This window comes from Paroedura picta, chromosome 2, assembly GCF_049243985.1.
Source record: "Paroedura picta isolate Pp20150507F chromosome 2, Ppicta_v3.0, whole genome shotgun sequence".
In the NCBI taxonomy this organism is placed as follows: Eukaryota; Metazoa; Chordata; class Lepidosauria; order Squamata; family Gekkonidae; genus Paroedura; species Paroedura picta.
The window spans coordinates 74908203-74935942 of NC_135370.1; the positions used below are offsets into that span (position 1 = coordinate 74908203).

A 27740-nucleotide genomic window follows, 5' to 3' on the forward strand; every position below is an offset into this window, starting at 1 on the left:
TTTACCAAGGCTTCCAATTTTCTTTTGCCAAACAAATGCAGCAGACTGTGTATCAAATATTTGCAATGTCTGCAACAGAGTACAATGCAAGTTATTCAGAGTCAATGATTTCATGGGAACAGCACAGTCCCCGACTTGGGACCAGCCACTCTCTGTTCTAGTGAAGAATGTTTTTGACCCCTCTCCTTTGGTGCTCCCCTGACTTTGACATGACGGTGTTCATTCTCTGCCCCCCGAAGCAGCCGGTCAATTTTCAGGGGTTTCCATTTGAATTCTTGGTTAGGAAGTACTTGTGACCTGCTTTGACTCAGATTCCACAGCTGTTTCTTGTCCTGCGTGATTTCAGTCTTCAAAGAAAGGCCTTTGCGCAGCATTAAGGTCACAGAAGGTACTTCAGGAGTCCACCACATGGATCTAAGTAAGGGAAAAAAACTTGTTCTACAATGGTAGCAGGAACTAATATCTAGTAAATATGACAGGAAAGTATGTTTAGCATAGTCTGAGAGTTGCAAAAGAAGTATTACTGTAAGGAACTTGTAAGCATACTATATTAGATTATCAAAATGATGTGATAATTTAACCAAGTGAACAAAACTCTTCACTGACCACATTATATGACTCTTAAAAACTAGCAAGGGCAAAATACTGATGGTGGAAGATACAAACAAGTTAATGGTTTTAGAGATACTGGTTTAGAAGCAAGGATTAAATAGAGCTAGATATAATCTAACAAAACAGGTTTGTGCCCCAAATACTGTGAGCCTCGTGTTTCTAGTATACCTTGTTTCCCACTAGCCTGGTTCTGCTTGCCTGCTCTCCAGAATCTTTGCATCTGCTACATCCCCTTGTATTTGTTAATAATAGTAACATGTTGTATTTCATTCTGTCTTCTTACATAGGCTTGCATTTCCCAGATTTTGTTTTTTAATCACCAGAAGATTGCCAGCTTCCTCACAACAGGGGAACTGGGAGGTATATATTCTTTCCATTTTGCTATTCTAAACTGAAACCCTCTATATGGTCATATTTTTCTGGGAGGAATATTGGGTTGGGTAACCTCAGGAAAGTTTATTTTATTTACCGTATATACTCGCATATAAGCTGAGTTTTTCAGCCCTTTTTTAAAGCTGAAAAAGTCCCCCTCGGCTTATATGCAGATATTTTTAAAAAAACAGCTTCCAGACAAGACTGGAGGGTGGGGGTGGGAGACGTATACTTGCCAGAAGAAGCAAAGGCAGTAACAGCAGAGACGCAGCAAGCATGGGAGGGAAAGAGCAGTCTCCGCCTCTCCCTCTCCCTCCGCCTCTCCCTTAACGAGGCTAGCACGTGTTGCAGGAAACTCTGCAGGAATCTCTGAAGTCTCTGTCTCAGAGGGAGAGCAGAAAGCAGAAGGAGGAAACGCCCCAAGAGGAAGGAATAAAGGCAAGACGGGTCCGAGAGAAAGAGGAGGGTGGGAAGAAAAGGGAAAAAAATCCTGTCCAAAAACAGGGGGGAGGGGAGGAAAAAAAATAAGCCACTATCCAAACACTACACTTGGCTTATAAATTTTTCCAGCATTTTTGTGATGTAATTAGGTGCCTCGGCTTATATGCAGGTCGACTTATATGCGAGTATATACGGTACTTCATTTACATCCTGCCTTTCTCCTCAATCAGGACTCTGGCCTGCAGGCCCTGTTCCACATGACCCCCCCCCCCCCCAAGTCTTCCCCAACACCTAGAAAGGCTTTTTCCCCTCTCTTGGGTAATCACTGCCACCTCCTGATCTTTGTATGGAATTGCTTGCTGGAAGGATCAGGACTCACAACTTCCCTTCCAAGTTCTGAGGCCTTGCCTCTGTATCTCCTCCTGCCCAGTGCGTGGCCACTACTAACACTGTTTAATGCCTTGTGTACCCTTGGATGAACAGCCACTTGCCAACTGCCTTCCCTGGAAGTGTGTACATAAAGCACAGCAACAGATTGAGCAAAGGATTCAAAAGAAATGTTTGAGACGAATACACTTGAGCATAGGTGCAGTTCCATTATAATGGCAAAAAATCCTCATTTCTGGTTGACACTTCCAATCTTTTTTAAGTGTCAGTTTTAAAATCTTAAATTAGTCCATAGATTTTTATTCACTCCAAACTTTTAGAGTCCAAGGGTATCTTTGGAATTTTGACACAGTTTACTGGGGACAGCAACGAAATTACTTCCACAGGAGAAGCCATCTGCACAAAATGGCTACCACAGCTTACCTTCAACAACACAGTGAAGATCCTTGTGTTCTGGTACCAGCTGCTGCTATAGCAACATTTAAACAAATCTACAGTCAATCAAATCTCCAATGGCCAATCAGGAACCATGCTGGGAAAAGCCACACCTACTTTCTAAAAACATTTGGCAGGCACTAGGAAAGGTATTGACAGGCACCATGGGGATCCAAAAGAACATAAGAAATAAAAGGGTCTTAAGCCTAAAAATGAAAATCAGTGTCATTCCTTTAGCTGTCATGGTGCCAAGGAGGAAGACTCATACAGTACCTGTACCGTCTGATTCCAAGAGCTGGTGGAAATAATGATGAAACAGAGGTGTCTGCAGAGAAGGGAAAACAAAGATAATAACCATAAATGCAGAATAAACAAACTTTAGCTATACATTTATGGATGGCTCTCCCTATTATTCACTAAGAGATGAGAGATTTCTCAAGTTGCTTTGGGAGGAGCAAGATGATGAGAAGCTATGTTATTTGACAGATTACGTTTTACAGATGTAAAACTGTATGACATATGGTACCTGACTGACATTCTGAAGATGGAGAAGAAGTATCTAGAATTCTGTCATTTTTCACACCACATTTTATCTTCTTGATTTAGCAGAATTCATTAACTCCTAATGCTCACCTCCCATGCTATCCCATAGCAAGCTTTGCCAGTCTTCTTAGCCTACATTGCTGTCCCATACCTTCATTTTTTGTCTCAGGAAATTCTCCTTTGAGTTGCCCATAGAAGGGGGGTGGATGCTGTTTGATGGGTGAATTTATGATGCTTGGTCGCTGTGCTGCTGGTGGTGGAATCATGGTTACAATGAGGGGGTGAGGATCCTGGGCCTTGAAGTCACACTGAGTTACAGCAATAATCTGGGTACTCAAGGGAGGTTCTAGGGAAAAAAAAACATGTTGCTTACCTGTACCTGGTGGCAGATGCAACTCTGGAAAGTTCTGTGGTTCTAGCTCAGAAACTGGCACTTAAATGCCCTCCAAGAAAGAACTTTGCTTCTTAGTTTCTGCTTTGTGAGTGCCATTATGCTGAGTTTCTTCAGTTTCTACCCAGCAATGTGCAAACTGAGAGGGCCATAGTGGAAGAAGAGATGGTTTTTATTCCACATTTCTCTAAGGAGTTTCAAAGTGGCTTACAATTGCCTTCCCTTCCTCTGCCCACAACTGGCAACTTGTGAGCTAAGTGGGGCTGAGAGAGTTCTGAGAAAACTGTGACTGGCCCAGGGTCCCTCAGCAGGCCTCATGTGGAAGAGTGGGGGATCAAGCCTGCCTCTCCAGATTAAAGTCTTCCATTCCTAGCCATTGTATCATGCTGGCTCTCATGCCTGAGAAAGAGAGCAAATTATGTGACAGCAACAGATGACCACTTGAAGAACATTCATTGCAAAAAACTTTTTCTTCATCATGGTCTTGGTACTGTCACACATACTAGAAATAAGTAAGGTGTCCTACCTGGACTTGAGTACTGGAATCTTCTCAAGGAGAAAGAGTATATAGTACAGCCGGACAAATGCTGCATCCTGTCATTCCCTGCTATCAAGTGTACAGTGGAAATGGAGGCAGAAGTTCGTCACCCTCGTAGCAATTGTATATGCCTCTTCAGGAGGCAGGCATTTAAAATAGTAGGGGATGCAACAATAGTTGTCATCTGATGTGCTTGTGAAGTGTATATCTGCTTTACTTTATTAGGGTGCCAGAGGGAGAAGCCACTCCTCCCCACAAAAGCTCTCCTTTGTATCCTTTCTTTTTCTCCACACCCAGCCCACTTTGCCTAGTTACCCACACAGACCCATCATCCAGTGAACCTTGCCAACACAGGCAGAGCTCCTCTACCTGTGAAAGATCAGCTTCCTCAGAGAGAAGGGATTCTGTATATATGTGCTGATCGATGAAAGATTGACTGACCAAAGGTAATCATTATGCCAGGAGAAAGGAAAGGAGACTCTGTACTGCAAGAACATTTGCTAAGCAGTAGCAGACAGACCAGCAGGGATGTAGCGGAGTCAAACTACACAAGGAAAGATTTTTGCAGGAAGTGGGATCTTGCAGTGCTCAAAAGGAATCCTCTCTATTATGGCATGACTTTGTCTAGTTACCATGCAGCTCTTCTCAAGGTGTATATAAGAGGCAACCGGTATGGTACACTTAACTATTCATGCATATACACTACCAGCAAGTCCTCCAAAGAGTAACACAAAAAGAAACTGCTATAAAGTGTAATGACCCACCTGAGGGTCCTGACCCGTGGAAGATCATTGTTCTAGGATCTCATCCACAGATACATGGAACCATTCCTGTCTACAGAAGGGGAGATCTTTGATGCATGTTTTAGTGTCTGATGTGAGAGAGATGGAGTACAACCAAGTGTGCTGAAACAGTCAAGGATATAGGAATGGTCTTTGATGCCTAGCTGACTCCATATAGAACCGCAATGATTTGCTGCTTTGCAAGCTTAAAGGCTTCTGATTTCATAGTCTAGTATAGTCTACTTCTCCTTAAGCAGATATAGCAGGAGTAAGGTGATCTTGATCCCTAAAGTGTGCATTGGGACAATATTGGTGGCAAAGACGTCGCAGTGAGGGGCGGTATATAAATCAAATGAATGAATGCACAGCAATACCATTGGTAATAAAGTGAAAAAAATTAGACCATGGTCTCTTGTAGTCAGGGTTGACAAGATACACAAGAGATTAGAGAGATGAACAGCTGAGAAGGCAGAATAGATAGAATCATAGAGTTGGAAGGGGCCATACAGGCCATCTAGTCCAACCCCCTGCTCAACGCAGGATCAGCCCAAAACATCCTAAAGCATGCAAGAAAAGTGTGCAATCCAACCTTTGTTTGAAGACTGCCAGTGAGGGGGAGCTCACCACCTCTTTAGGCAGCCTATTCCACTGCTGAACTACTCTGTGAAAATTTTTTTCCTGATATCTAGCCTATATTGTTGTATTTGTAGTTTAAACCCATTACTGTGTGTCCTCTCCTCTGCAGCCAATGGGAACAGAATCCTGCCCTCCTCCAAATGACAACCTTTCAAATAATTAAAGATACTGTGATAGTAAGTGCACAGCCAGTACAATGAGTCATATGTCTGATGCAAGGCTGCTTTTTATAACCCTAACAATTGCAATATGGTAAGAATTGGGATTCAGATACCCTAACAGCCACATTCCAATCTCCATCATGATGTGAGTGATGATTGCCTTGTCCCTCCACAAACATGGTGAGGAACTATGATGTGCCCCATTTCAGCAGCCCTCTGTATCATAGCGGTGACACCAATCACTGCAAATATAATATGGGCAGTGATTATCATAGTCTTTGTCCTTATAAGTGGATAATCTTTGTCTACCCATTGGAAATTTGATTGGCTGAGCAGATTTTTTAAATTATTATTTTTGTGTCAGCTGCCACCATTTTATGGTTGGCTCTGCCTCCTGTGGCAGTTTATATTATGGCTATTCTGTGACTACACTCACCATGCTGTGTCAAAATCCCTAAGGTGCTCACAGACTTTAAATGTTTAGGGACCCCTACTCTAAGTCAACTTGTGAAGCTGCAGCCAAAGATTGGGAGACAGCTGCTTTATTAAGACCTCCAGCAAGTAACAAAATCAAGGAATGAGTTCCTAAAGTACCAGAATGAATCATACCAAGTGCACCATGGAAGGTACCAAGAATTTCTTCTAAAGAACAGCATGCAGATGGTCAGAAGACAGCTGAATTGGATGGTGTTAACCTCCACCTTTGAGGCATATACAGAGATGAAAAATTGTCCTTGGAGGAGATGTGACTGCCAATTTTTGGGCCAAAGCTTAAGAACATTCTGGAATTGCTTTTGTGCCAGCTCAGAACTCAGAATGTGCGACTGGATATAAAATTATTTCTTTAGCAATTAGAAAACCTACATTTTGCTACTTGAATATATTACAAATGAAACATATTTGCATAAATTATCAGTGGATCAAACCCATGAAATTATCAGGAAGCATATCCAAGGTCCAATGACAATGGTGAGGATAAGTTGCTAACATTTTATTATTGCCTAAATGCAGATGGTGCAATATTGAAATAGCTTTTGTTAGGCTATCACTGACAATATGTACACTCAATATATATACTCAAGAAGAACAAAGCAATTTTGTATGATGTGAAATTGAATTTCATACCTGGATATTCCTCTCGAGTGGTACCTGGATTTTCTTCCTGCATTAATGAAGACACTGAATCCTCTATATCTTCCTTTTATTAAAAAAAAACAAATAAATTAGTTACTTATATTCCTTGCCTTTGTAGACATACCTAATATAAATCACTTGTTCTCCTAGGATAAGTTGTGACTTGTTAGAAGTAAACCTGTCTTTTTTTGACTATGTGAGCATAGTAACTTTGGCAAGTTTTGGAAACACCTGCCTTCAATAGTGACATTTCACTCTTTCAATATACTACATTGGTCCCTATTGTTTGATGAAGGCCATGATAGTTTTCTGACAATGTTCTCCAGGACAGAAACAATTGATTTGATCCTCAGCTTTCTATGAGACACCATATATAAAATCTAAAATAGATTAGCATTGAAATCTGTTTATAAATTTGAATATTCATGGTCTAGCAAAAGAAACCTACCAGCACAAAAATTTAGGAATATAAAAAAGAAAATACAGGAAGTGTTCACCTTAAGTAAAGCAAACCTCTCCTTTAGGGAGAGGTCATGGAAAGGAAAATGACTACTGGAAGGAATACTGGGGATTTATTTATTGTATTAGCTTGGAGTATAGTTAGGACAAAACTAGAAGATTATTATTATTATTATTATTATTATTATTATTATTATTATTATTATTATTTAATTTTTAGACCGCCCTTCTCCCAATAGGTCTCAGGGCAGTTTACAACATAAATAGTTAAAACACAATAAAATCCCCATAAAAACCCCAATTAAAAGTTACATATAACATATACCGGCGGTGGTCACAATTCTGATCTTAGTTCAGCCTGGTGGAGAGAATAATGTTCAGAAGAGGGTGGCACCAATACAATAGATCTAACCATGATCTCGATGTTAGAGATCTCAATATTGGAGGGGATCCTCTGATGGATTAGTGGGAGAGCTGCCCTGGCCTCAACCATATGCCTGGCGGAAGAGCTCCGTCTTACAGGCCCTGCGGAAAGCTGGTAGATCCCGCAGGGTCCTTAGCTCTTCTGGGAGCTCATTCCACCAGGTTGGGGCCAGGACTGAAAAGGCCCTGGCCTGGGTCGAGGCCAGGCGAACATCCCGTGGGCCCGGGACAACCAGTAAATTCATACCCACAGAGCGGAGTGCCCTGCGGGGGGCGTAAGCAACCAAGCGGTCCCGCAGGTAGACGGGATTATTATTAATGTTTCCCATCAAAGATGCTATAATGCTAAGGGAGTCAAAAGACTTTGCAAATCAAGATCCCAATACAGACATCTCAAACAGCATCAAACTGCTCAGAATGGGCACAACATAGTCATCATCCTTTTCCTTGATATCACTGCATCTCTCCTTTTCCCAATAAGATGCAGCTAGTAATCACATCTAGCAGCAGTCTTGTTCCACAGCAATTCAAGTTATCTTTGACCAGGGTTGCCTTGAAGATACTCAAATGTTTCTATACAACAGACACCACACCATCACTACAAAGCCAGATGGATAGTTTGTGCATTTGTCAGGAAACTGCACCAAATACCTGAGTAAGTACAGACTATATCTGGTAATAGGTGCTGTCTCTAATGTGCTACTGGTGTGTATCTAAATTAACCTTCTGTCTTTGAGGGCCAGAAGTATGTTTTGTACATGTCAAAATGCCTTGATGCATATTCAAGCCCTTCAGATACAAAGAACTTACTGCATCTTGATTATCCACACTTGTGAGTTCGATAGTGGTCTCTGGACTGACTGTGGCTTTTAAAATTCATGATGTTTATTTCTTTCCCCCTCTAGGGGATAAATAAACTTGAACTGGGAATTTAATGATTCTACCATCTCTTGGGATAGATTTGAGAGCTTATTGGCTGCCGCATCTTGTGCTTTTACTGTTGTATTGCTGTCTTGTGGTTTTAACTGGTATTTTATTGGGTTTTTAAATAGACTTTTGTAACCTGCCATAAGCCATATGGGAGTGGTGGGTAAGACATTTAATAAATAAACAAACAATAAATATTCACCTTTAGAAAGTTGGTGAATGTAAAATGTGCTTATATATAATATCAGGATTTCTCAGAAACATTACCTTACTTCACATATTTTCAGTCCTTTTTACTAATTATGCTTTATTTGGCAACATTAAAACAGCCCTTGGTTCAAACAGTTCTGTATGAAATTTATCTCCTTGTGATACTCTGGAAAAATTGTACTTGTTATATTTTTCATGCTAATGTTTCATTATCATGTCATTGTAGAAACATTTTCTCTCTTCTATTAAATTCACTGGCCAAAAATCCTTTTAAAAAGAGTTTTGAATAAATATTTTGTTTGGCATTTTCCCTAGCTGTGCCAGAACTCTGCATACTCCACTCCACAACTTTAATGCGTAAATGCTTAAAAGTCAAGACTCACTATTATGGCTCTTGCATTATTGCCTGAAATATCTTTCACGTCTGTAGTCCAGAACTATTACTTGCTTCATTTTATCAAGCATCTTAAAGTATTTGACCTGGATGAATTGAGGTTACAGTACTTACTCTATCTTAGACTTCCAATTAGAACAGTGAACAGTAACAGAAAATAATAGTCTATGAACTAACCTGACATGAACCTATTACTTGATTCATCTGCTTGTTCTTCTTTTCTGAACTGCTGTCTCTCCTTGATCTCTTGGAAAAACTATGAATCTTTCCAGGACTTGGGTTTGCCTAGAAGAATTTAATAAAGAGAATGTATCTTGGTTCACTCTTAAATCAAAATAAGAGACAGCTGAAGAGTAAGTTAAGATTTCTGGAACCAACATATAGTAAAATATATCCTCTGAAAAGAAATACAGTTTGATTAGCTGTAGAGCAAGCCGCCCATGCGTCAGCTAAAATGGGTTCTTGAGAGTGACTGGACAAAAGACCAGTGATGGTAAAAGAACTGTTGGATAGCACCTGTACTCTGGCACCAAGTCATTTAGGGATTTAAAGATTTAAAAACAGCCCTTTAAATTATGCCTAGAAACAAATGGGCAATGACCAAGATCTTTCAGTACTGGGTGAACCAATCACTGTGTCCCATCCAATGATAATAGCTTGCCTGCTGCATTTTGGATGAGCTGAAATTTCCAGATTGTTTTCAAAGGCAGCCCCACATGAAGCACATTACAGTAATCACATGTAGAGGCAATCAGATTGTAACAGCCAAAGCTGATAAAAAGCACTATGTGCTCTCACTGTTTATATTAAGAGGCATTAATTTCCCTCTTGAGTTCTTTAGATAGCTGACAGCACATTTCTTCTTCCAGACACTGCCTCATCACTCCCCCAATTTATACACACTTTTAAAAAATGCTAGCTTTTAAAGTTGTTTTTGCACCAGCCTCCACAGACATCTTTCTGATTTTTTTCAGTTGATTTTTGGAGTAGGAGACAGAAGTTGTTTCTGACCTTATACAACCCTGGCTATACTTTTTTGTATTTTACAATAACATTTGAGGCCAATGGCACCTTTAAAGATTTATTCAAGGCATGAGCTTTCATGTGCATGCACACTTCCTCAGACAATGGAAATGGGATCATAAGAGTACGACTATAAGAAGAAAGTACATTAGTAGCAAATTAGTAAACAGCATCACAACATCCAAAATATGCAGCATGATAATTCCTTGCTAGAAAAGCAAATCAGTCCTTTGGGTTCAATTCACAAAAACATTGGGGGAATAAAAATGTAAAGTTTAGTAATTAATGGCAGACACTTGCCCAGTTGTGAACAGAAGTAATTTAAAAAGACTTGTTGCTAGCCACAATCATTACTAATTTGCTACTAATTTACTTTTGCCTTATATCTGTACTCTTATAAATCATTGTCTGAGGAAGTGTGCATGCACACGAAAGCTCATGCCTTGAAAAAATCTTTGTTGTCTGTAAGGGTGCCACTGGCCTCAAATGTTGTTGTGCTACTTCAGACCAAAATGTCTACCCACTTGAATCGATCTTTATGGAATGCATTTTACAATGATGTAGGGTGCAGAGTTGAAATTGGGCGAATTAAATATTATTTTAAATCATAAGTTGAAGAGCAGAAAGTATATATATACTATGAAAACAAAGGACACACTGAAATGAAACAAGCATTGTTCATGCATAACATGCTAATAATCCCTTGATGTATTCATAAACAGAACCTTCCCTAGATAGAAAACTAACGGAATATACCAATAGATTCAGGTGGGTAGCCGTGTTGGTCTGAAGCAGCACAACAAAATATGAGACCAATAGCACCTTTAAGACCAACAAAGATTTAGTGAAAGCGGGAGCTTTCAAGTGTGTGCACTCTTCCTCAGGCAACACATAATGGAACAGGGATCATGAAAGTACAGATATAAAGAGAAAGAAAATGAGCAGCAAATTAGTAAACTTTGTCATGACATCCAAATTATGCAATATGATAATCCTTTGCTAAAAAGCATACTCAGTCATTTGGGTTCAGTTGTAGTTCACGAAAATACGGGAGAAAAAAAATGTCAAGGCTAGTCATTAATGGCAGACACTTTTCCAGTTGTGGAAAGAAATAATTAAGAGACCCCATCCATCTCCACCAAAGCATAGAACCATCCCCACAAATGGAATAAATCAATAGTAAGTCCACATTCCACTCAGAAACATTTCTAGCTGGATAGTGGCACAAGCTCCCCCACCAGATAATTATCCAGCATGATTTGACTTGCCTCTTACCTCTACATCTTCCTGGTGCTTTAATGAGTGGCTCAAAGCATATTTTTGATGCAAATCATTTCTTTCCTTCCTTGTTCGTAGATGTTTCTTTTTCTTCTTTTTCTTCTTCTCATTATTGTCCTCCAGAGAATAAAAAAATAATCCAATTTACTACCCAAATATAGCCATTTACAGATTTGATTGTGATATTTCAGATGTCAACATTTTCCTAGATTCTACAGATATGTAATGACTGAGTTCCTATTGAAATTGCTATGGGGTACAATGACTGTTCTACTAACCAAAAACACATGGATCTCACCTTCTCTGTCATGTTGAGCAAATGTGCAGGGGGGCCATCAGACTGGGAGCTGTTGGAACCACTTGTGCTGATTAAGAGAAAGAGACAAAACACGGGTGTGAGGCAGATGCCAGTCAGGTTGGAAAGCCACACTAGATCAGCACCACTCACATGCATTGTTCACACCTGAATTCCTGGAACATGAAACCATGAAACTGTTCCCGTACTGCAAGGACATGTGTGAAAGGAAATTCAGTGAAATAAATAAAATCTTCCTGAGCTGTTTCAGGAAAATGGGTGGGTGGAAGGGGAGGCCACTTCTCCTTGCTGCAATGTGATTCTGATCTGAATTGGGACCATATACTTGGAAAACAGATTTCCTTGCACCTGGCATCTGACTACCTCAGTCTAAATCTGGTTGGGGGAACACTGCACATTACAAAATGTAGTTTGTGTAGTTTCACCCTTAGTCTCCATGGTAACTAACTTTCTTGAAGCCTTGTTTGGCTAAGGTGTCCTATTCAGAAAGCCAGCAAGTCAACAGGTTAGGCAGCAGTTCTCCAGTACTTGGGCACTACAGTAAGATGCAAGAAGAGAAAATGACACTACTGTATGGTTGGGCTAAGATTGTAGTCTCTGTTTTTAAATCCCTTCTGAATAAAACTGCTAAGGAGATTATGGTGTGCTGTCTCATGACTCTGCTATTTTAATCCACTGTGATGGAGAGACCAATAGTTCACAGTTAATTTTCTAAGATTTCAGTCAGGAAAGGCCTACAGAACTGCTACTACCTGGATTCAACATCCGACAGGGAGATATCACTCCAGGTGTTTTGTTCACAGCCCAACTCTGAAAGCTTCCTCTCGATTTTTTGCTGCAATAACTCCTGTAGTTCAATCAAACATTGCTGAAACTGAGAGAAAAATAGAGAGCATGTGGGAATTATGCATGGGATACATATACTGCATTGTAGGCAACCATAGGAATAGACAGGATTTTTGGTAACAACTAGCCCCAAATAAGGAACCCAATGTTTAAGGGATGCATGAGAAACGTTTTACAAGTGCATTATTGAGAATGCAGCTCTATAAACAGTGTATAATCTATTTTACAAATCTTCCAAGACCAGATACTAAAGTATGCCTCCCATACTGACCCATCTTAAGTCTCATTGAACAATCTAATGTATATTGCGTGAGCTCCACAATGGGCTCTGTACTCCCAATCCCTCCACATGTACCTGCTTCTAATACCACATCCTCTTATTTACAACATGTCCAGTCTGTCCACTCATGTGTTCTACCCTCAATTGCTGTACTAATACTGCTCAGGATTATTTATAGCTCTATGCCACACTGATATAGAGAGCATTCATAATGGAGCTGCTCTGAAAATATTTGGGAAATCAGCATATTTGGCATAGAAAGATGTGTTGCAATAGTTCAAATGGCAAGGTTTTTAAAAAAGAACTGAATTAGATTAACACAGAATTCTACAGTCATGGTTGATGCATATATGAGTTTGATATTTTGATGCCTTTGCAGCTCTGCCTTGAGTCTGAAAAGAAAAGGTGAGATACAGACACACATACACAAACGCACAAATAAGCTGACTCAACATGTTCCTCCCAACTCTGGTCTTTGACTAAAAGTTAACTGCATAGTCAGGGAAGTATATAATTACCACCTGACTAAATTTTTAAAAATTGTTTATATATCTCAATCAAATGAGTGATGGACAAGAGTCCAAGAGCTTTGCCTGACTTAAGTCAGATTTGTACCTAACCAGTAAAGCACTCCAACAAGGACTTGCAAAGAATTTGCTAAGGGTATCTCATTTTCCCCTCTTCTATTTCCCCTTTCATGAAAACACCCATAACTTCTCCCCTTTTTCTACTTCCTTCTCTCCTTTCCACCCACCAGATAACATACCTTTATCTGCCCCCATGTCTTCATCTTTCCCTTTCCTCCTCTGACAGCCTGTCCCCAGACAAAGTCTGGCCAAGTTGCATGGGGCCAGCCACTGAACTGTGAGGGTTGTGAGTCTCCAACAGTCACCACAGAGTTATTCCCCACAATTCCTCCTGCATCAGGGACATGACAGAGGAGGGGGAAGGGCCTTTCTCCAGGGCTGTTTTGCCTTACATATTTATCACTGCCCACCCCTGGCTTTCCTTTTTAGGAGCCAAGGCTTAGAAGGTTCAACAATTTTGTTGTGGTTACCTAACAACCTCCAAAAGGCCACTGACAGCTCAGTGGGCATTCTTTTCTAGAAACAACAACAAACATTGTTTCTATTCTTTTGGGAAATTTTAATCCCCAATGTAACTTTTTTTAAGATTCAAGATATTTCTGCAAACCTAGAACTTCCTCCAGATTTGTACAGAATTCCTCCCTATCTGTCCCTAGCTTTATTTTGCCTATCTAGTCATCTTATCTTCTACAGTGCAGTTCAGAGCTACATATCATTGTTCATCAGTAGTTACTTTCAGGCTACTTTCAGAATGTTAAAAAGGCAACATCAGAGGCAGTTCTCAGGCAAAGACCATTTACACACTGGGAACTTCACTGCCCCAGTTCCCTTGCAGCAGCACAAATCGGGGGCGGATGAGCTGCACCAGGCCAAATGTTCCCCCATGTGGGTGCAGTAAGAGGTGGGGCAACCTGCCACGAATAAAACTCCAGCCTGCATCCCAGCATGAAACTTCCAGTGAGTAAACAGTCAAACAGAATACTAGATAGTCTGTCATTGTCACCTTATCTTCCTCAGCAACAGCAAGAGGATTTCTGAAAACAGATTCTCACCTTGGAACGATCAGGGTCACAAAAGTCCAATAAGGTGTCACAGATGTGATAGCCTAGAGATTTGAGATCCTCATAAGTAAAGTGGGAGTTACACTTATTGCCTGAGAAAGATAAATAGACATATGACTTTTTAGTTTTTAACAAATAACTCTCCCATGCATAGCATCCAGGAAAAAATAAATTCCTTATATTAATCAATATATTTTGTATTTAAACATAAACTTAAGAATGATGGCCTTTCTGCTTTTTTTGCTACCTCACTCTCTAGTATTTAATTTCCCAACTGATGTAGAGGGTTATCCCAAATGCTTTCCTTTTCCCAGGGAAATAACATTTCTCTTAGGACGGTACTAGAGCTAACCATATACTGCCATCCCCAAATAACGGGCAAGAATAGGGACAGCCCTATTTTAGAGTAGCATATACTTACTCAAGCATGGAAGATGGTATAATGGTACAAGGCTCTTGCAGAAAACTGTACTTTCAATGCTATTATTTATTTTATTTTATTTCAGACTTTGAGGAGCCCCAGAAGTGGCATCAGTCATGGCTCCCTGCTATGCAGCAATAAATGACATGTCACTGGAAGCAACATAACCGCCTGCATGAACAGGTGGGCTGGAGAGGGACTAGGGGGAAAATGATAGTGGGAGTAGGTGTGCAGGCTCCTCCCACTCGCAGACACAAAACCCACAAGAGAACACACTCATGCTTGTGGGGGGGGGAAGCAATGGCAGTAGCTGGTTCCCTAGCTTGTGACTGAGTCCATTAAGGCAGGAGGGGAAAGGTCATGGACGCCCTTCAGAGTTTCCACGGACCCCTGGGGTCCATGGGCCCCTGGTTGGGAATTCCTGTTCTAAGTGCTATAAAAATAAATTTGTTATTACTATTATTATTACTGTAAACTCTAGTAAGAGTACTGGGTTTTTGATTGACAGCTAATCCACACAGGGCAGTTATTTTGCAGAGAGAATTTGGGTAGACAGGTGTTTGCTCCCGTATTAGGACACAGTGAAAGGTAATTCCTTCTAAGGAAGAGAAGGTAGAATCTTGGTCAGTTGGTGAGGGGAAATCAGGGGTTTATTTCCTCAGATGTGTGTGTGTAAAGTACAGCTCAAGTAACCTCAGAAGATAGTAAGTCAAATGTGTTTTGGGGCAAACAAAGTAGGAAAACCTCTCAATTTAAAAAGAACATTACCATCTGAAAGAAAAGCCTGTACACATCTGAAAAGCCTGTAACTGAGAATTAGAATTAAGAATTAACGGATTTGTAAAAGGTAAAGTAATTCCTCAATTCCAACATCCCTCATCTCTTTGTGAATAAGACCTTTTGCTTCTTTGAAAAAGTCTCAGTGCCATTCTGGCTAAAGGGTTATAATAAAGTCACATAAAACAAAGCAGGGATAGGGTCAGGTTGGAGGGAAAAGTTTATCTCAGTGTAGAGAAGGGTAGGGAGTTATCCGTCACAAACAACTTATAGAGAAATCACAATTTTAAAATAAAAAATAAGCATGTTTCTTAGGATAACTTCATCCAGACGCATTAGTGATGATGCTGGACCTTCAGTGAAAGTTTATTCCCGCACTGCTGTACCCTAGTCATCATCATTTCCTGATCCTTGAGTGGAAGACAGTAAGATCAGTCTTGGGCAGAGATACTCACAGTTTAAGAATCTTACCCAGTGTTGATCCACTGAATGTGGATTCCATGGTGTAACTATTCATTATCCCCATTCTCCACATTACAATTCGTCCTGTTCCTTCCTTATTCTTTTGGACCTTAAATTTACAGCTGTTGAAAGAAAACTGAACAATATTTTGATTAGTAATTAGATTTCAAATTGATTCTTAGAACCAATTAATCCTCTGTCTTGAACTACTTTTTGGATGAACTTTCTTCTGTTTCCCCATTCTGTTGTCTTTTTAAAAAAAACAGAAAAGGCCCTGGTGGTGTGGAGTTGGGGATGGCTGCTGCTGGGGGACTGGAGCAGGGAAACAGCAAGGGAAACTTCTTTGTGGAAGACTTGCTGTCACAGTACCGTACTGGCAGCCACAATAGTAATGGGTAAACTACTCAAGCCTGCACCCGTAGAAAACATCTGTATTTAAAACATCCAGATATTCAGCTGATTTCTCAGACAATAGTGTCCTTTCCCTGATCTTAATTAAATAGGCTAGCCCAGGGGTAGTCAAACTGTGGCCCTTCAGATGTCTATGGACTACAATTCCCATGAGCCCCAGCCAGGTAGTCTGATCTTGTCAGATCTTAGAAGATAAGTGGAGTAGGCTCTGGTTAGTATTTGGATGAGAGACTATTCAGAAAGTCCAGGATCATAACACAAAGGCAGGCAATGGCAAATCACCTTTGATAATCTTTTGCCTTGAAAACCCTAGGGGTTGCCATAATTCAGTTGTGACCTGATGGTACTTTTCCCCTTCAAGATCCTTTCTCCCTAAATTACTACAGCCTAAGCTCACCCTCTGCAGATACATTAATTAATCAGGACCAGCAATGTTTAACAAATCCCCTATTAGAACAATTTTTAAATTACCTCAAAAAGATTAGCTCCAAACAAAAAGATTGGACATAGTGTGAACTTTCTACTGGCACAGCACTTTGAAGATGGCAGTATGGACCTAAAGAATCCAATTCAGAAGGCTTAAACTTTCCCATTTCCAAAGTACCAAGCCAGCTTAGATTCAAGGAGATGGTTGCCTCCAGAGAGAGTACAAAACTAACATGGAAAAAGCCATAGTGATGAAAGAATATCTAGCCCAAATTTCAGAATGAGAGATTGCTGCCAATAGGCCCTACCTTGTCAGGAATATTCTTGCTCAGCATAAGAGGAAAGACCCGTTCATGCAGCAGCTGCTCTGATGCACGCTTATTGTTGCAGCCATATATGAAGACATTATTCTTGCGGCTGTGCCCATGGAAGTCACAATACAGCAGAATTTCCCGTTCCTCAAGGACTCTTGGAAAGGAGGATACAAGAAACCAGGAACCAATTCAGGGTATAAATAAATGTCAGAAAGCTTATAAATAGCTTTGCTGTACTCTGTTTATTCCTTACTTGTGTGCAGGAGACAAGCAGTCAGGCCATGTTCCAGGAACATTTCAATCTAAATGAAATATATTAAGGACAAGTATTCTGATCTTGCTGTGCTAGTGAAAACTACACCAAGACTGAACAGTGGCATGATAAAGTGATTGTCTGAGACCTCCAAAAGAGAAAGCACAATAACAGCTATAGAAACCAAGAGACAAGGTAGCAACACTGATAGATACTCCCACAGTGTTTCCATGATATCTCCACATTAATCATGCACAGAAGGCGCCAAGCAACATGGATGCCATGAGGTCACCCTATGCAGTCTGCTACTCTGTCTACACATGAAACACAGGAAGCTCCCAGAAAAGCCTATGGTATATATCTTCTCATAGAGCAGAAACAGAGGCATGCAATCACAAACTACATTTATTGGCTTCTCCTTCTTACAGCAGCCCCACAAAGATCCCAGGAAACCCCTGCAGTGGGTCCCCTCCAGATAACACAAGGATCTGCAGGAAGACTAGAGAAGCGGCCATAACTGCCCTCCTCCATCAATTTAAGCAAGAATGAAGAGGCTGACTATTAATTCCCCATTCTTTTTGTAGACCTCCGGGCAGCATAGCCTACTGTTCTGGAGGGTCATCTTACTCTCAGCAGTGTTTCAGAGGAAGTGCAGGGGCTGCAGAGGGAAGGGGGAAGATTATAAAAATAGCTCCTGTGAACTCATTGCATTCACAGAAGTATTATATCTAAATCCCCAAAGGTCAGGACACTGAACAGTTATTTCAGGTATTAGCTTTTAAAGCTGAAGGGCTACCAACCTCAGGGAGGCAACTGGAATGCTACCAAAATTACAATGGATTGCCAGGCTACAGAGATCAATCCCCCTGGAGAAAATAGCAGTTTTGCAGGATGTCCTGCTCTATGGCAGTGGTCCCCAACCTTTTTATCACTGGGGACCGGTCAATGCTTGACGATTTTACTGAGGCCCGGGGGGGGGGCGTTTTTTGCTGAGGGACGTCAGTGCCGCTTGAGCCCCTGCTCCACTTGCTTTCCCGCCGGTGCCCCTGATTTCCCACCGCCTGCTGGGAGGCGCTGCCAGCAGCTGAGCACTGCCATGCCGAGGGGGAGTCCCAACCATGGAGGCCACCAGAGAACACCATAGGTGAGCCGGCGGCAGAGTGGCATGGCAGCCCCCAAGGCAGCAGCCGGGAAGGAGGATGAGGAGGAGCTGTGGCTCAGTACCGACTGATCTGCAGACAGGTCCCGGTCCCCGGACCAGGGGTTGAGGACCACTGCTCTATGGCATGACATCCTGCCGAGCCCCATTCCCTCCCCCCAACTCTGTTTTTCTCAGGCTTTCCCAGTCTGGAGCTGGCAACTCTATTAGTTTGGCAACCAAGAACAGGGCACATCAAACAGAATACATTTTCATCAATCATTGCAACAACAATATATCAGCAGCAGTATCAAGATAAAGCAAATCACAAACACACCCAAACGAACCAAACCATAAATATAATAGTCTGATACTAGAAAGATCAAGCAATAATCAAATGGCGGTCCCATCTGAGGAAGGTACCCATCTCACGTTTGATGGTATAGACCAGTGCTCTCCAACCTTTTTATCACCGGGGACTGGTCAATGCTTGAAAATTTTACTGAGGCCTGGGAGGGGGGGTAGTCTCTTGCCAAGGGATGTTGCCGCTGCCACCTGAGCCCCTGCTCCACTTGCTTTCCCGCCGGCACCCAACTTCCCGCTGCCCGCTGGGGGGCGTTGCCAACAGTGCGATGCCAAGGGGGAGCACTAGCCATGGAGGCTGCTGGAGAGCACCAAAGGTGAGCCGGCGGCAGAGTGGCAGGGCAGCCCCTGAGGCAGCAATTTCTAATCATGGCTTTAGCCTGCAAGAGATCCTGAGTTTGATTCCTGGCAATGGCCTTACAGGTGAAAAGACTAAGAAGTGATCTGAAATATTGTAGTATCTGAAATATTGTAGTAAGATAGCCAGAATGAGTAACATAAGGACCAATGGCCCCTGGGTGCCAGTCATTTAGATGTTAAGTGTTCATTCCACATGTGTCTCCCCTCCTCCACTGCTGAGGCAGTCCTCTGCTTTGAAGTGTTTTTTCTTATTACAGTCACTTCCAGTTGCACAAGGATCAATATTTTTCAAGGACCCCAAAGCGCCTAGTGCAAGAGGAATGTGCCTCACAATAGATGACCACCTCAGCAAAAGATGATGAGAAACACATGTGGAACAAAAGATTTAGGATCCAAGGTGATATATTGATAGATTATACAAAGTATGTAGAAAAATGAGGAAGATCAGCAGCTGTAAGCAGCAGGCAAATCCTGTTAAGTCACAGAGGGATAGTGTTGTCCTAATTATCACTTCCTTCCCTATCTAAAGCCTACCAACCTTCTTCCCAAACGCAAACTAAATTTTGTATCCATATTACTGAAAACGAAACAATGTCCATTATCTATTCTATCTGGGGAAATATCCTCAACAGCTGTATTCATTACTGTGCTTTTCAAATGGGGCATGCATTTTCTTTCCTTTGTACTTTTCTGCAGCTCACCCACTCTGTTCTAAGACACTGAGATGCAATTCATGCAATCCTTCATCACTCACCTCTTGATCATGGCCCGAGTGTGCCAAATGCAGGGAAAAGATTCCTTTAATACTGTTCTGTAGTTCCGATTCAAGTCCCTTCCTGCCAGCGAGCAACGGTAGTTCCCAACAATCACCCCGTCAGGGTTTAGCATGGGCACAATCTTGAATATGAAGAGATCCCGAAGAAGCTGAGCATCAAGAGAATCACTTAAGATGAAATCTAGGAAGCCTCTCATCACCCAGGAACTATTTGTCTCCCCAGGGTGGACCCTGGCACTTAACACAACAGCTTTCTTTGCAGCAGCAGCAGCGGCGCTCTTGGATGGATTGGTAATGGTGAGGAGGTATACTGTGTTCCCAGCTAAACTGTTGCACAAAGGACGAAGTTTGCAATACTGAGAACGGAGAGGGTCATTTACTAAAGTCAAGAGGTAGTGTTGCAAGTCAGAATATGTGTACGGATAGAAATGAGCAAAATAACATGTGTCATGGCTGTGTGGAAAACACAGTGTCCAGGTGAGGCAATACAATGTCTGACCATCCTTCGTGTTGTATTTATAATATTTGATATTACTGCCCTCTCTTCTCCAGCCAATACCATTACATTCAGCATCCTTCTGAGAGTATAGGAGAGGCTTCATTCCCATGCTGTAGAGACTCTTGGATTTCATCAAGTTGACAATACTGAAGCGATAGGTGACATCCTTCCTGGTATTTCGTACTTGAAAGTAGAACCATTGCGTATGCTTGCTGGTATAAAGATCTGTTCTCAACGTGAGCTCATATTCATATTCGCCTCTGAAATGCAGCCGCCAGAAAAAGAAAACGCTTAGAAAGCCAATATTACATTCCCCTACAGAAAAAAAACACTCAGCATATAACCACGAATGCATCCTAGAGACAGATTTACTTCATCAAATGGGTCAGTGCACTGAGTTGATATATTTTGAGGTGATAAGAGAGAATTTTTCCTGTTTTGACTGGAAACACTCCCCCTGTTAACAAAAAAGATGTTCCTCCAACACTGCAGCTTGCTGGCTATATGTGGTAATAAACTTTGCTTTCAGATCAGCAGATGTTTTAAAGTCTGAAAACCATGTATGCTCCCAGAAATATTCGTATTAATGTAGGTGCTCACAGCCAAGACAGTACATAGGTGGATGATTCATAAAAGGGCAAATCTGAAATGGAGACTCTCCTCTCCATCCGCTACAGCTACAGCTTGTCTACTACATAGATATAACAGAAGATTCCTGGACATACTGAACATATTGAAGAAAGGATGTGGATATATTGTAATAATATTGTAAAGAGATGCACTTGGTGGAAGAGTTACACATGAAGACTGGAGGCATTATAATGGGCACACCAATTCTTAAAAACAACCCTAGCATACCAATATACCAGAGCATAATAAAAGCTCAAGTGGACTATCATCCTTAGAAAAAATGTCCACCTCTCTTGGATCCAGGCAACTGTATGCTGTTGTACAATTTTCAACCCACATACAATTTCTAGCTTCCCTTACTCACACCCTGACAGCTTTCTGGAGGTTCCCACTCTCAAAGCGTGATTCAAACAACAATTTAGTATCTTCTGGATCTCTTAAGCTCATTGCAGCTGACTTTATGGGCTCTTGTGACCCTCCAACTCGGGAACCGGTGAAAAAAGTACCCTTGGTAGCTGCAGGAGAAGAGGTAAGACTGTCAAAAAAGCACTGCAGATTATGCTCACCATAACTAGGCATGTTTTGTTATCCCACAAAATCCTTACCTTGTCCTCCTATACTTGCTACTAGTTATGAGACATTGAATGCCCATGACTAAAGCCTATTAGGTATCAGCTAACTAACATGAGGCCACGTTTGCTATTTTCTAAGAAGCACACGTAATTAGAAACACTGTACACTAACAATTTCTTTTTCTTGCAGTGGCCAGGCCAAGGCAAAGAGGATAGTTTTTTTCTCAGTGTGTTTTATAATGAAAAGTAGCTGGAGTAGTCTACAGAAATTATTGGAAAATAATAAAAGGAGTTGCATAAACCTTTCCCTGTGAGTTCTCCCCCCATCAAATTCAACTTTCACAAGCTTTTTCTTGGTCAACAGAGTAAAAGATACAGGAAAAGTTTTCTTCAGGTGAAAAATCAACATACATCATACCACATAAAAAGTCTCATGGGCAACTTTGTACCCCCAAATTTCCTCCTGGCAGTAGCCTTTTTATGTGTACTAGTAGCAAAGTCTGTTTCAAAAATGGGCTAGGAGCCCTGGAGGCCCCCGCATCTCAGCTGCAGCACAGTAGGTGGCTAAAGTGGTGCAGTGGGTGCAGATCACACTGACTCACCCTTTCCCAATCTCCACCGCTGGCCAGGAGGCTGGTGAGAGTGGTGGGGGTAGGGTGGAGCACACTCACTCAGCCTGATACTTGCTCTGCCAGTGAGCAGGAGGCTGGCAAGTGTAGCAGAGCCAGGGCAGAGCACAGCCAGTCCACCTTCTGTTGGCATCTCTTGCGGGCAGTAAGTCATCAAGGGCAGTGGGGCTGGCACGGAGCAAGCCTGCATGGCCTTCCCACCCGGAGGCTAGCAAGAGTGGTAGAGCAACACCTATAAGAAGGCTACTGCCAGGAAAAATTTGGGAGTAAGAAGTTCTTTGAAGATTTCCCCCCTAAGCAGTTCTAACTGCTCAACAGTGACAGACAAGGGTTTTTTTCAAAAAGAAGAGAAATCTGCTCATAAAATACATAATCTAGAGAATTTATTGGAAAACATTACTTATTTAATGCAGCTAAGATATTTTAGTTAAATCAATCATTAATTTGCAATTAACATTCATTCAGGAGAGGGGGATGTTTACAAATCAGGCTATTTCCAGATTTTACATTGCTGATTTGTTTTTTATCAAGAAAAACCTGATATTATATACTGTATTCTTTGTTAATAGCTTAATATAATATGATATAGGCCAATACCTGGATCTATGTAATAAATAATATTTCCATACTCCTCTCCCATTACTTCTGGTGCCATTTCATTTCCTGTTGGCTGATAGAAAGGTTCAGGTTCAGCAGGAACCCACTCTAGCAAAACACAAAATAACATACATTTTTCATTGCCGCTTTATTTGTATATTCAGATAAAATTAAATCATCACTAAATAATAATGGAGATATTTGTTCCTTCATCAGTTTCTTGCTATATTTCAATTCAGTTCAATCTCAAATAACTATTTTAGCATGACAAGGCATATAAATATCAGAAAGGATTAGTTAAGAAATGACTGCTTAAACTGGGAAGCTATGGAACCATACATGTACTAAAAATAGCTGGGACTTGGTCAAACAAGAGCAGATAAAGCATTTATTCAAAGATATAAACTTCCCAAGCAATCGATCTCTTGGGAACTGTTTTACAAGAATTTTCACTATAGACATCAGAGTGACAGAAATAAGGCTGGGTATTATGAAAATGTGTAGCTGATACACAGCTGACCCTTGGGGATAATAATACACAGACGAATTGAATGACTTCATGAATTAAAGCAATGTATTGAATGACATTAACATTACTAAGTTTACATATTGGGGAAAACAATACGTGTATTGAGTTCTCAAACATAAAACCATGCATACATTATGTTTTGCCTTCAGCAGAAAAAAACGAAATGTTTTTAAAATCCAAACTCTGTTTTAATCTAGAATAGATTTAAATACCTTGAGAATCCTTGTTCTACTTTTTTTAATGAACTACAAAAAAGGGTTTTCATTGAATATGAACGAACTTTAAAAACCCTCTGGGTATCATATTTTAATATTATCCCAAGAGGCTCTTAAATGTGAGGTTTGTTTTAATTGTGAATGTGTACCAATGGAAACAAAAGTTTTTCCGACCACAGCTCCTGCACCAGCGGTAATTGTTATAGCAAAAAATATCATCCATACAAAATATTACATAACTTTCCAACCTATAAATTACCAATGTGGTGAATGTGATCCTGGATTACTTCACATTCTATTGGCCAGAGTGGGGCCAAAAGCGAATCTTTACAGTTGGGAAGAGAAAAAAGGTTTCGAGGTTCTCGTAAGCGCAGAACACCGGGATCCTCTGGATGACCAAGCATAAGTTGTTTGCTTTTAAGAAGTGCTGTCTCTGTCATAAATGAACCTGCAAAAAGAGAAATAGCATAGTGCTATTCACTATTCACGGTAATGACTGGGGAAGGCACTGGCAAGGCCACCCTGTATTGAGTCTGCCATGAAAAACGCTGGAGAGCATCACCCCAAGGGTCAGACATAACTCGGTGCTTGCACAGGGGATACCTTTATTCACTTCTTAGCTAGCTCCCAGGAAACATGCTGCTACAAAGGCTGAATAATGCATTTCTTTATTTGTAGGGCAAGCTGTGGTTGGGATTTCAACATACTTACAGAGTAGTTTCTTGTCTTCATGAAGTTCTGAGCTAACCCTCTTTTGGAAGTTGTTTGGTTTCAGCATGTATTGAGAGCTCTTTTGCAAGTTCTCAAGAGGCACAGAGGAGTTTTGAGGAGCCTGGTCATCACCTAAGAAGAATGTTATTATTAGTACTGCTATTACTACTACTGATGTGAAAACCTTATCGCTTGAACTACTTAAACCTAACTGTAACAAATACCAGCGAACGTCCATTATTTCACCCACAATTCTTGTAATCAACCACTACACTGACACAACAAAAACCCAATTTAAAAACAACTGAAGTTGTATCGGCAGGATCAAATGTTTCTACATTAGCAGCACATCGATATCAGCTACACAACATAGAATATGTTAATTTATAAATATGTAAAACATGAAATCAGATTAGGCAGAGAAAAGCATTAAGGCTATCTTTCTAGATAATAAGGCTATGTACCCATACAATTAAAATCAATGAGATTTGATACAAAACAAGAACTATTAGGGCTGAGATGTAATAAAGTGGTGGGCTTTATTTTCCCCAGCACTAAATCAGAAGGGATATCACTAGTTTGTACATGCATGGATTTTTTTTTAAAATGGCTGATAATGGTCCTTTCATACCCTTGGACCACACAGCTCCTCCTAATTGCTCAAGAGAAAACGAATGAGTGAAGGATTACTAGCAAGCCTAGAAAATGTATGTATTATTTATTTATATCTCATTTTCCCTCATGGTCAAAGGAAACTTATACTAATAACTATAAACATTTTCAGTGTTTTAGCCAAAAATAAAATAATAAACCACAAATCCTTCCTCCCAGCCCCTGCTGATCCATACCCAAAAGCTCTGGCAAACAGGCAGGACTTGCAGCAACTGCTGAAGATCTTATCTGCATATTGATGACACCTTACTCCAAAGTTCTGGACAATCTCATTCAGTGACCTCATATATATAGTATAGTAGAATCATAGAGTTGGAAGGGATCTCCTGGGTCATCTAGTCCAACCCCCTGCACTATGAAGGACACTCACATCCCAATTGCTCATCTACTGTAACCTGCCACCCCTTTGCCTTCACAGAATCAGCCTCTCCGTCAGATGGCTATCTAGACTCTGTTTAAAAATTACTATATAGTATAAGTATAAGTATATACACATACATATATTAAAAATTGTGTGGTTGTGTGTGAGCATGGATGAGAGAATAGAATCCAGTGGCACAGCACAAGATAAATTCCACCCAGTTAGTTCTGTATCTCCAGCTGAGATTCGTTTGTGTCTGGTCAGACAGAAAAGAGTAAAAACATCAAAGGATTATATCCTTAACACCTACATATTCAAGCTGATGGATAAGATTGGACTGGTCAACTGTGTCAGCAGTTGCTGAGAGGTCCAACAGTATCAACAGAGATGATTGTCCTCTGTCCAACTTTAAATGAACTAAAGCTGTCTCAGTACCAAATCCAGGCCTGAAACTAGACTGAAATGAGTCAAGGACAGGTGTAATTCAGAAAGTCCTAAAGCAGCTCTGCCACCATACACTCTACGACCTTCTATAGAAAAGGTAAATTGGAGACGGGTTGGTAATTCGCCACTTAATCCTTAGTCTATGAGGTTTTTTTGTGCAAAGGTTTAATAATTGTCAAAGGCCTAGGGAGAGCCCCCTCATTCAGGTAGGAATTGATAATTTTCACTAATGCCTTCAATACCTTTTTAGAGCAAGAAAATCTCTGCAACAAGGAAGAACAACTCATTATAAAGTTCAACAGGTGAAAAAGATCCATCGGGCTGAAGTCTATGTTCTTACCTTTGAAATAGCCATAGTACTGGAGATGCTGATACATGAATCTTTCATAGGGATCTTTAAAAAGCTGTAGAGAGAAAATGACTGGGTACTGAGAAAGGTGGTGTGTTCTGCTTACAGTCTCATTTAACAAACACTACTCTCAATCCTAACAAAAGATGAAGTAATAAAACATGTAAAATACCTAAAGCCCAGATATTTTGGTCTGAAAATACTCTTCCATTAATTTCAAAGTACAGCCAATGAGTCAAATTTTCCTTGTTGATATCACCTCTACTATAAAACTTGAATTTTATCTCTCACTTCCCCTTCAATTGTCCCACCAATTATTAATCCAGCAATAAACTATCAATCATCCTTACTGACAGCTCATGGTCATCCAGACTTTTACAGCAGATCTTGAATCTTGTACTGACCTGTCCTTCAAAGGCTGGATCTGCTGGACACATGTTGTCAAGTTCAATGGTTACCTGCTGCCTCTTAAGGAGAACCAGAATAGGAAGAAAATTACAGACAGAAGAGGACAATAAATAGCTGCCTTATGAAGCAAGAAAACCAATATCTTACAGTTTTCTCCTATGAAACCACCAAAATAATGTCAGGAATTGGGAGACAGGGGAGGAAAGTTGAAACAAAGTTGAGATGTGTTGGTTAAATGTAGGCAAAAAAGAGAGTAAGAAGTGTTTAAAACTTGTGAGTCATATTTTATGGGCAATCTGTCTAAATAAAACTGTTCTACCTAAAGTACCCCCTTCTTCTGACCTCGGCGTTTTTGATTGAAAAGCCTTCTCTATGGCGACAGCTTTTGTCACTCACAACACCACACCCGCGCGTGCACCAACGACTAGCTCTTGCTTCATTTCCGTAACCGCCAACGGGCGCCGCTAGCTCGAGAAGTCTTCCTTAAACAACCATTCCCGGATAATCTGAAATCGGACGGGAGGGAAGGGGGGTGCGCGCCAGGTGGCCGCGGTCAGGGTGAGCCACACTCTCGCCGTCCCTCCCCTTCGCCCGACAAAGGCCTCTCCTCCCGCCCCCGCGTCTTCCACACCCTCAGAGGGGACGGCGGTATCCTAGCAACCAGCCACGCCAGAGCCAGGCCCATAGAGAGAGCCGAAGCGACCGCGGGCACAGGGGCAGGAGCCGGCGCCGCGAGGGGTGAGATTCGCAGAGCCCGCGCTGATATCCCCCTCCCCCCAAACTGTGATTGGCTCTTTTTGAGCGTATAAATAAACGTTCCAAGCAGAGGCGGGATGGAAGATCGCGGCGGCGATCTACCAAGCTTTCCCCCCTCACAGCGATCTTCGCAGATCCCTTACTGAAGAACACGAGGGTGCGAGGCGTTCTTGAAGACAGTTTGAAGTATGCACTAATTAACCTGGTAAGCTGCCTAGCACTGGCGCACCACCTTTCAGCAGCAACTTCTGGAAGCAGGGTGGCTTTGCCCTTAGGGAAAACAGCCTGTTTTCCAGAATAGACTCAGCCTACATAACTCTGGTGAAAAGCTGCAGCCAGCAGCAGTTTATCCTAGTAGTACACATAGCATATGCTACAGAACCCAAAGTGTTCTGTGATTAGGGGTCTTGTTAGATCTTCATACTTATGTGG

At 41.2% G+C, this 27740-nt stretch overlaps 1 protein-coding gene and 1 long non-coding RNA gene across 4 annotated transcripts; one reads left to right on the forward strand and one right to left on the reverse strand.

Moving 5' to 3' along the window:
* AGBL2 (AGBL carboxypeptidase 2) lies at positions 1-27255 on the reverse strand. Of its 3 annotated transcripts, none has more exons than XM_077320849.1 (19): positions 26872-27253; positions 26549-26611; positions 26136-26199; positions 24319-24450; positions 23867-24055; positions 22864-22971; positions 21430-21580; positions 19916-20695; positions 17042-17201; positions 15906-16032; positions 14228-14328; positions 12215-12336; positions 11445-11511; positions 11144-11263; positions 9023-9130; positions 6424-6496; positions 2942-3136; positions 2521-2572; positions 1-414 (listed from the first exon to the last, which is right to left on the reverse strand). In XM_077320849.1, exons 2-19 carry the CDS (start codon positions 26579-26581, stop codon positions 111-113), a joined length of 2886 nt encoding a protein of 961 aa, XP_077176964.1. In that variant the 5' UTR covers positions 26582-26611; positions 26872-27253; the 3' UTR covers positions 1-110. The 3 variants fall into 3 exon arrangements, with proteins under 3 accessions (XP_077176964.1, XP_077176963.1, XP_077176965.1); XM_077320848.1 differs by having other exon boundaries at positions 26895-27252; XM_077320850.1 differs by lacking the exon at positions 2942-3136 and having other exon boundaries at positions 26895-27255.
* Positions 410-8718, forward strand: LOC143829641 (uncharacterized). The gene is made up of 2 exons (XR_013228204.1): positions 410-972; positions 2485-8718. It is a non-coding gene; the product is annotated as an uncharacterized LOC143829641 (long non-coding RNA).
* Positions 27256-27740: the final 485 nt, after the last annotated feature.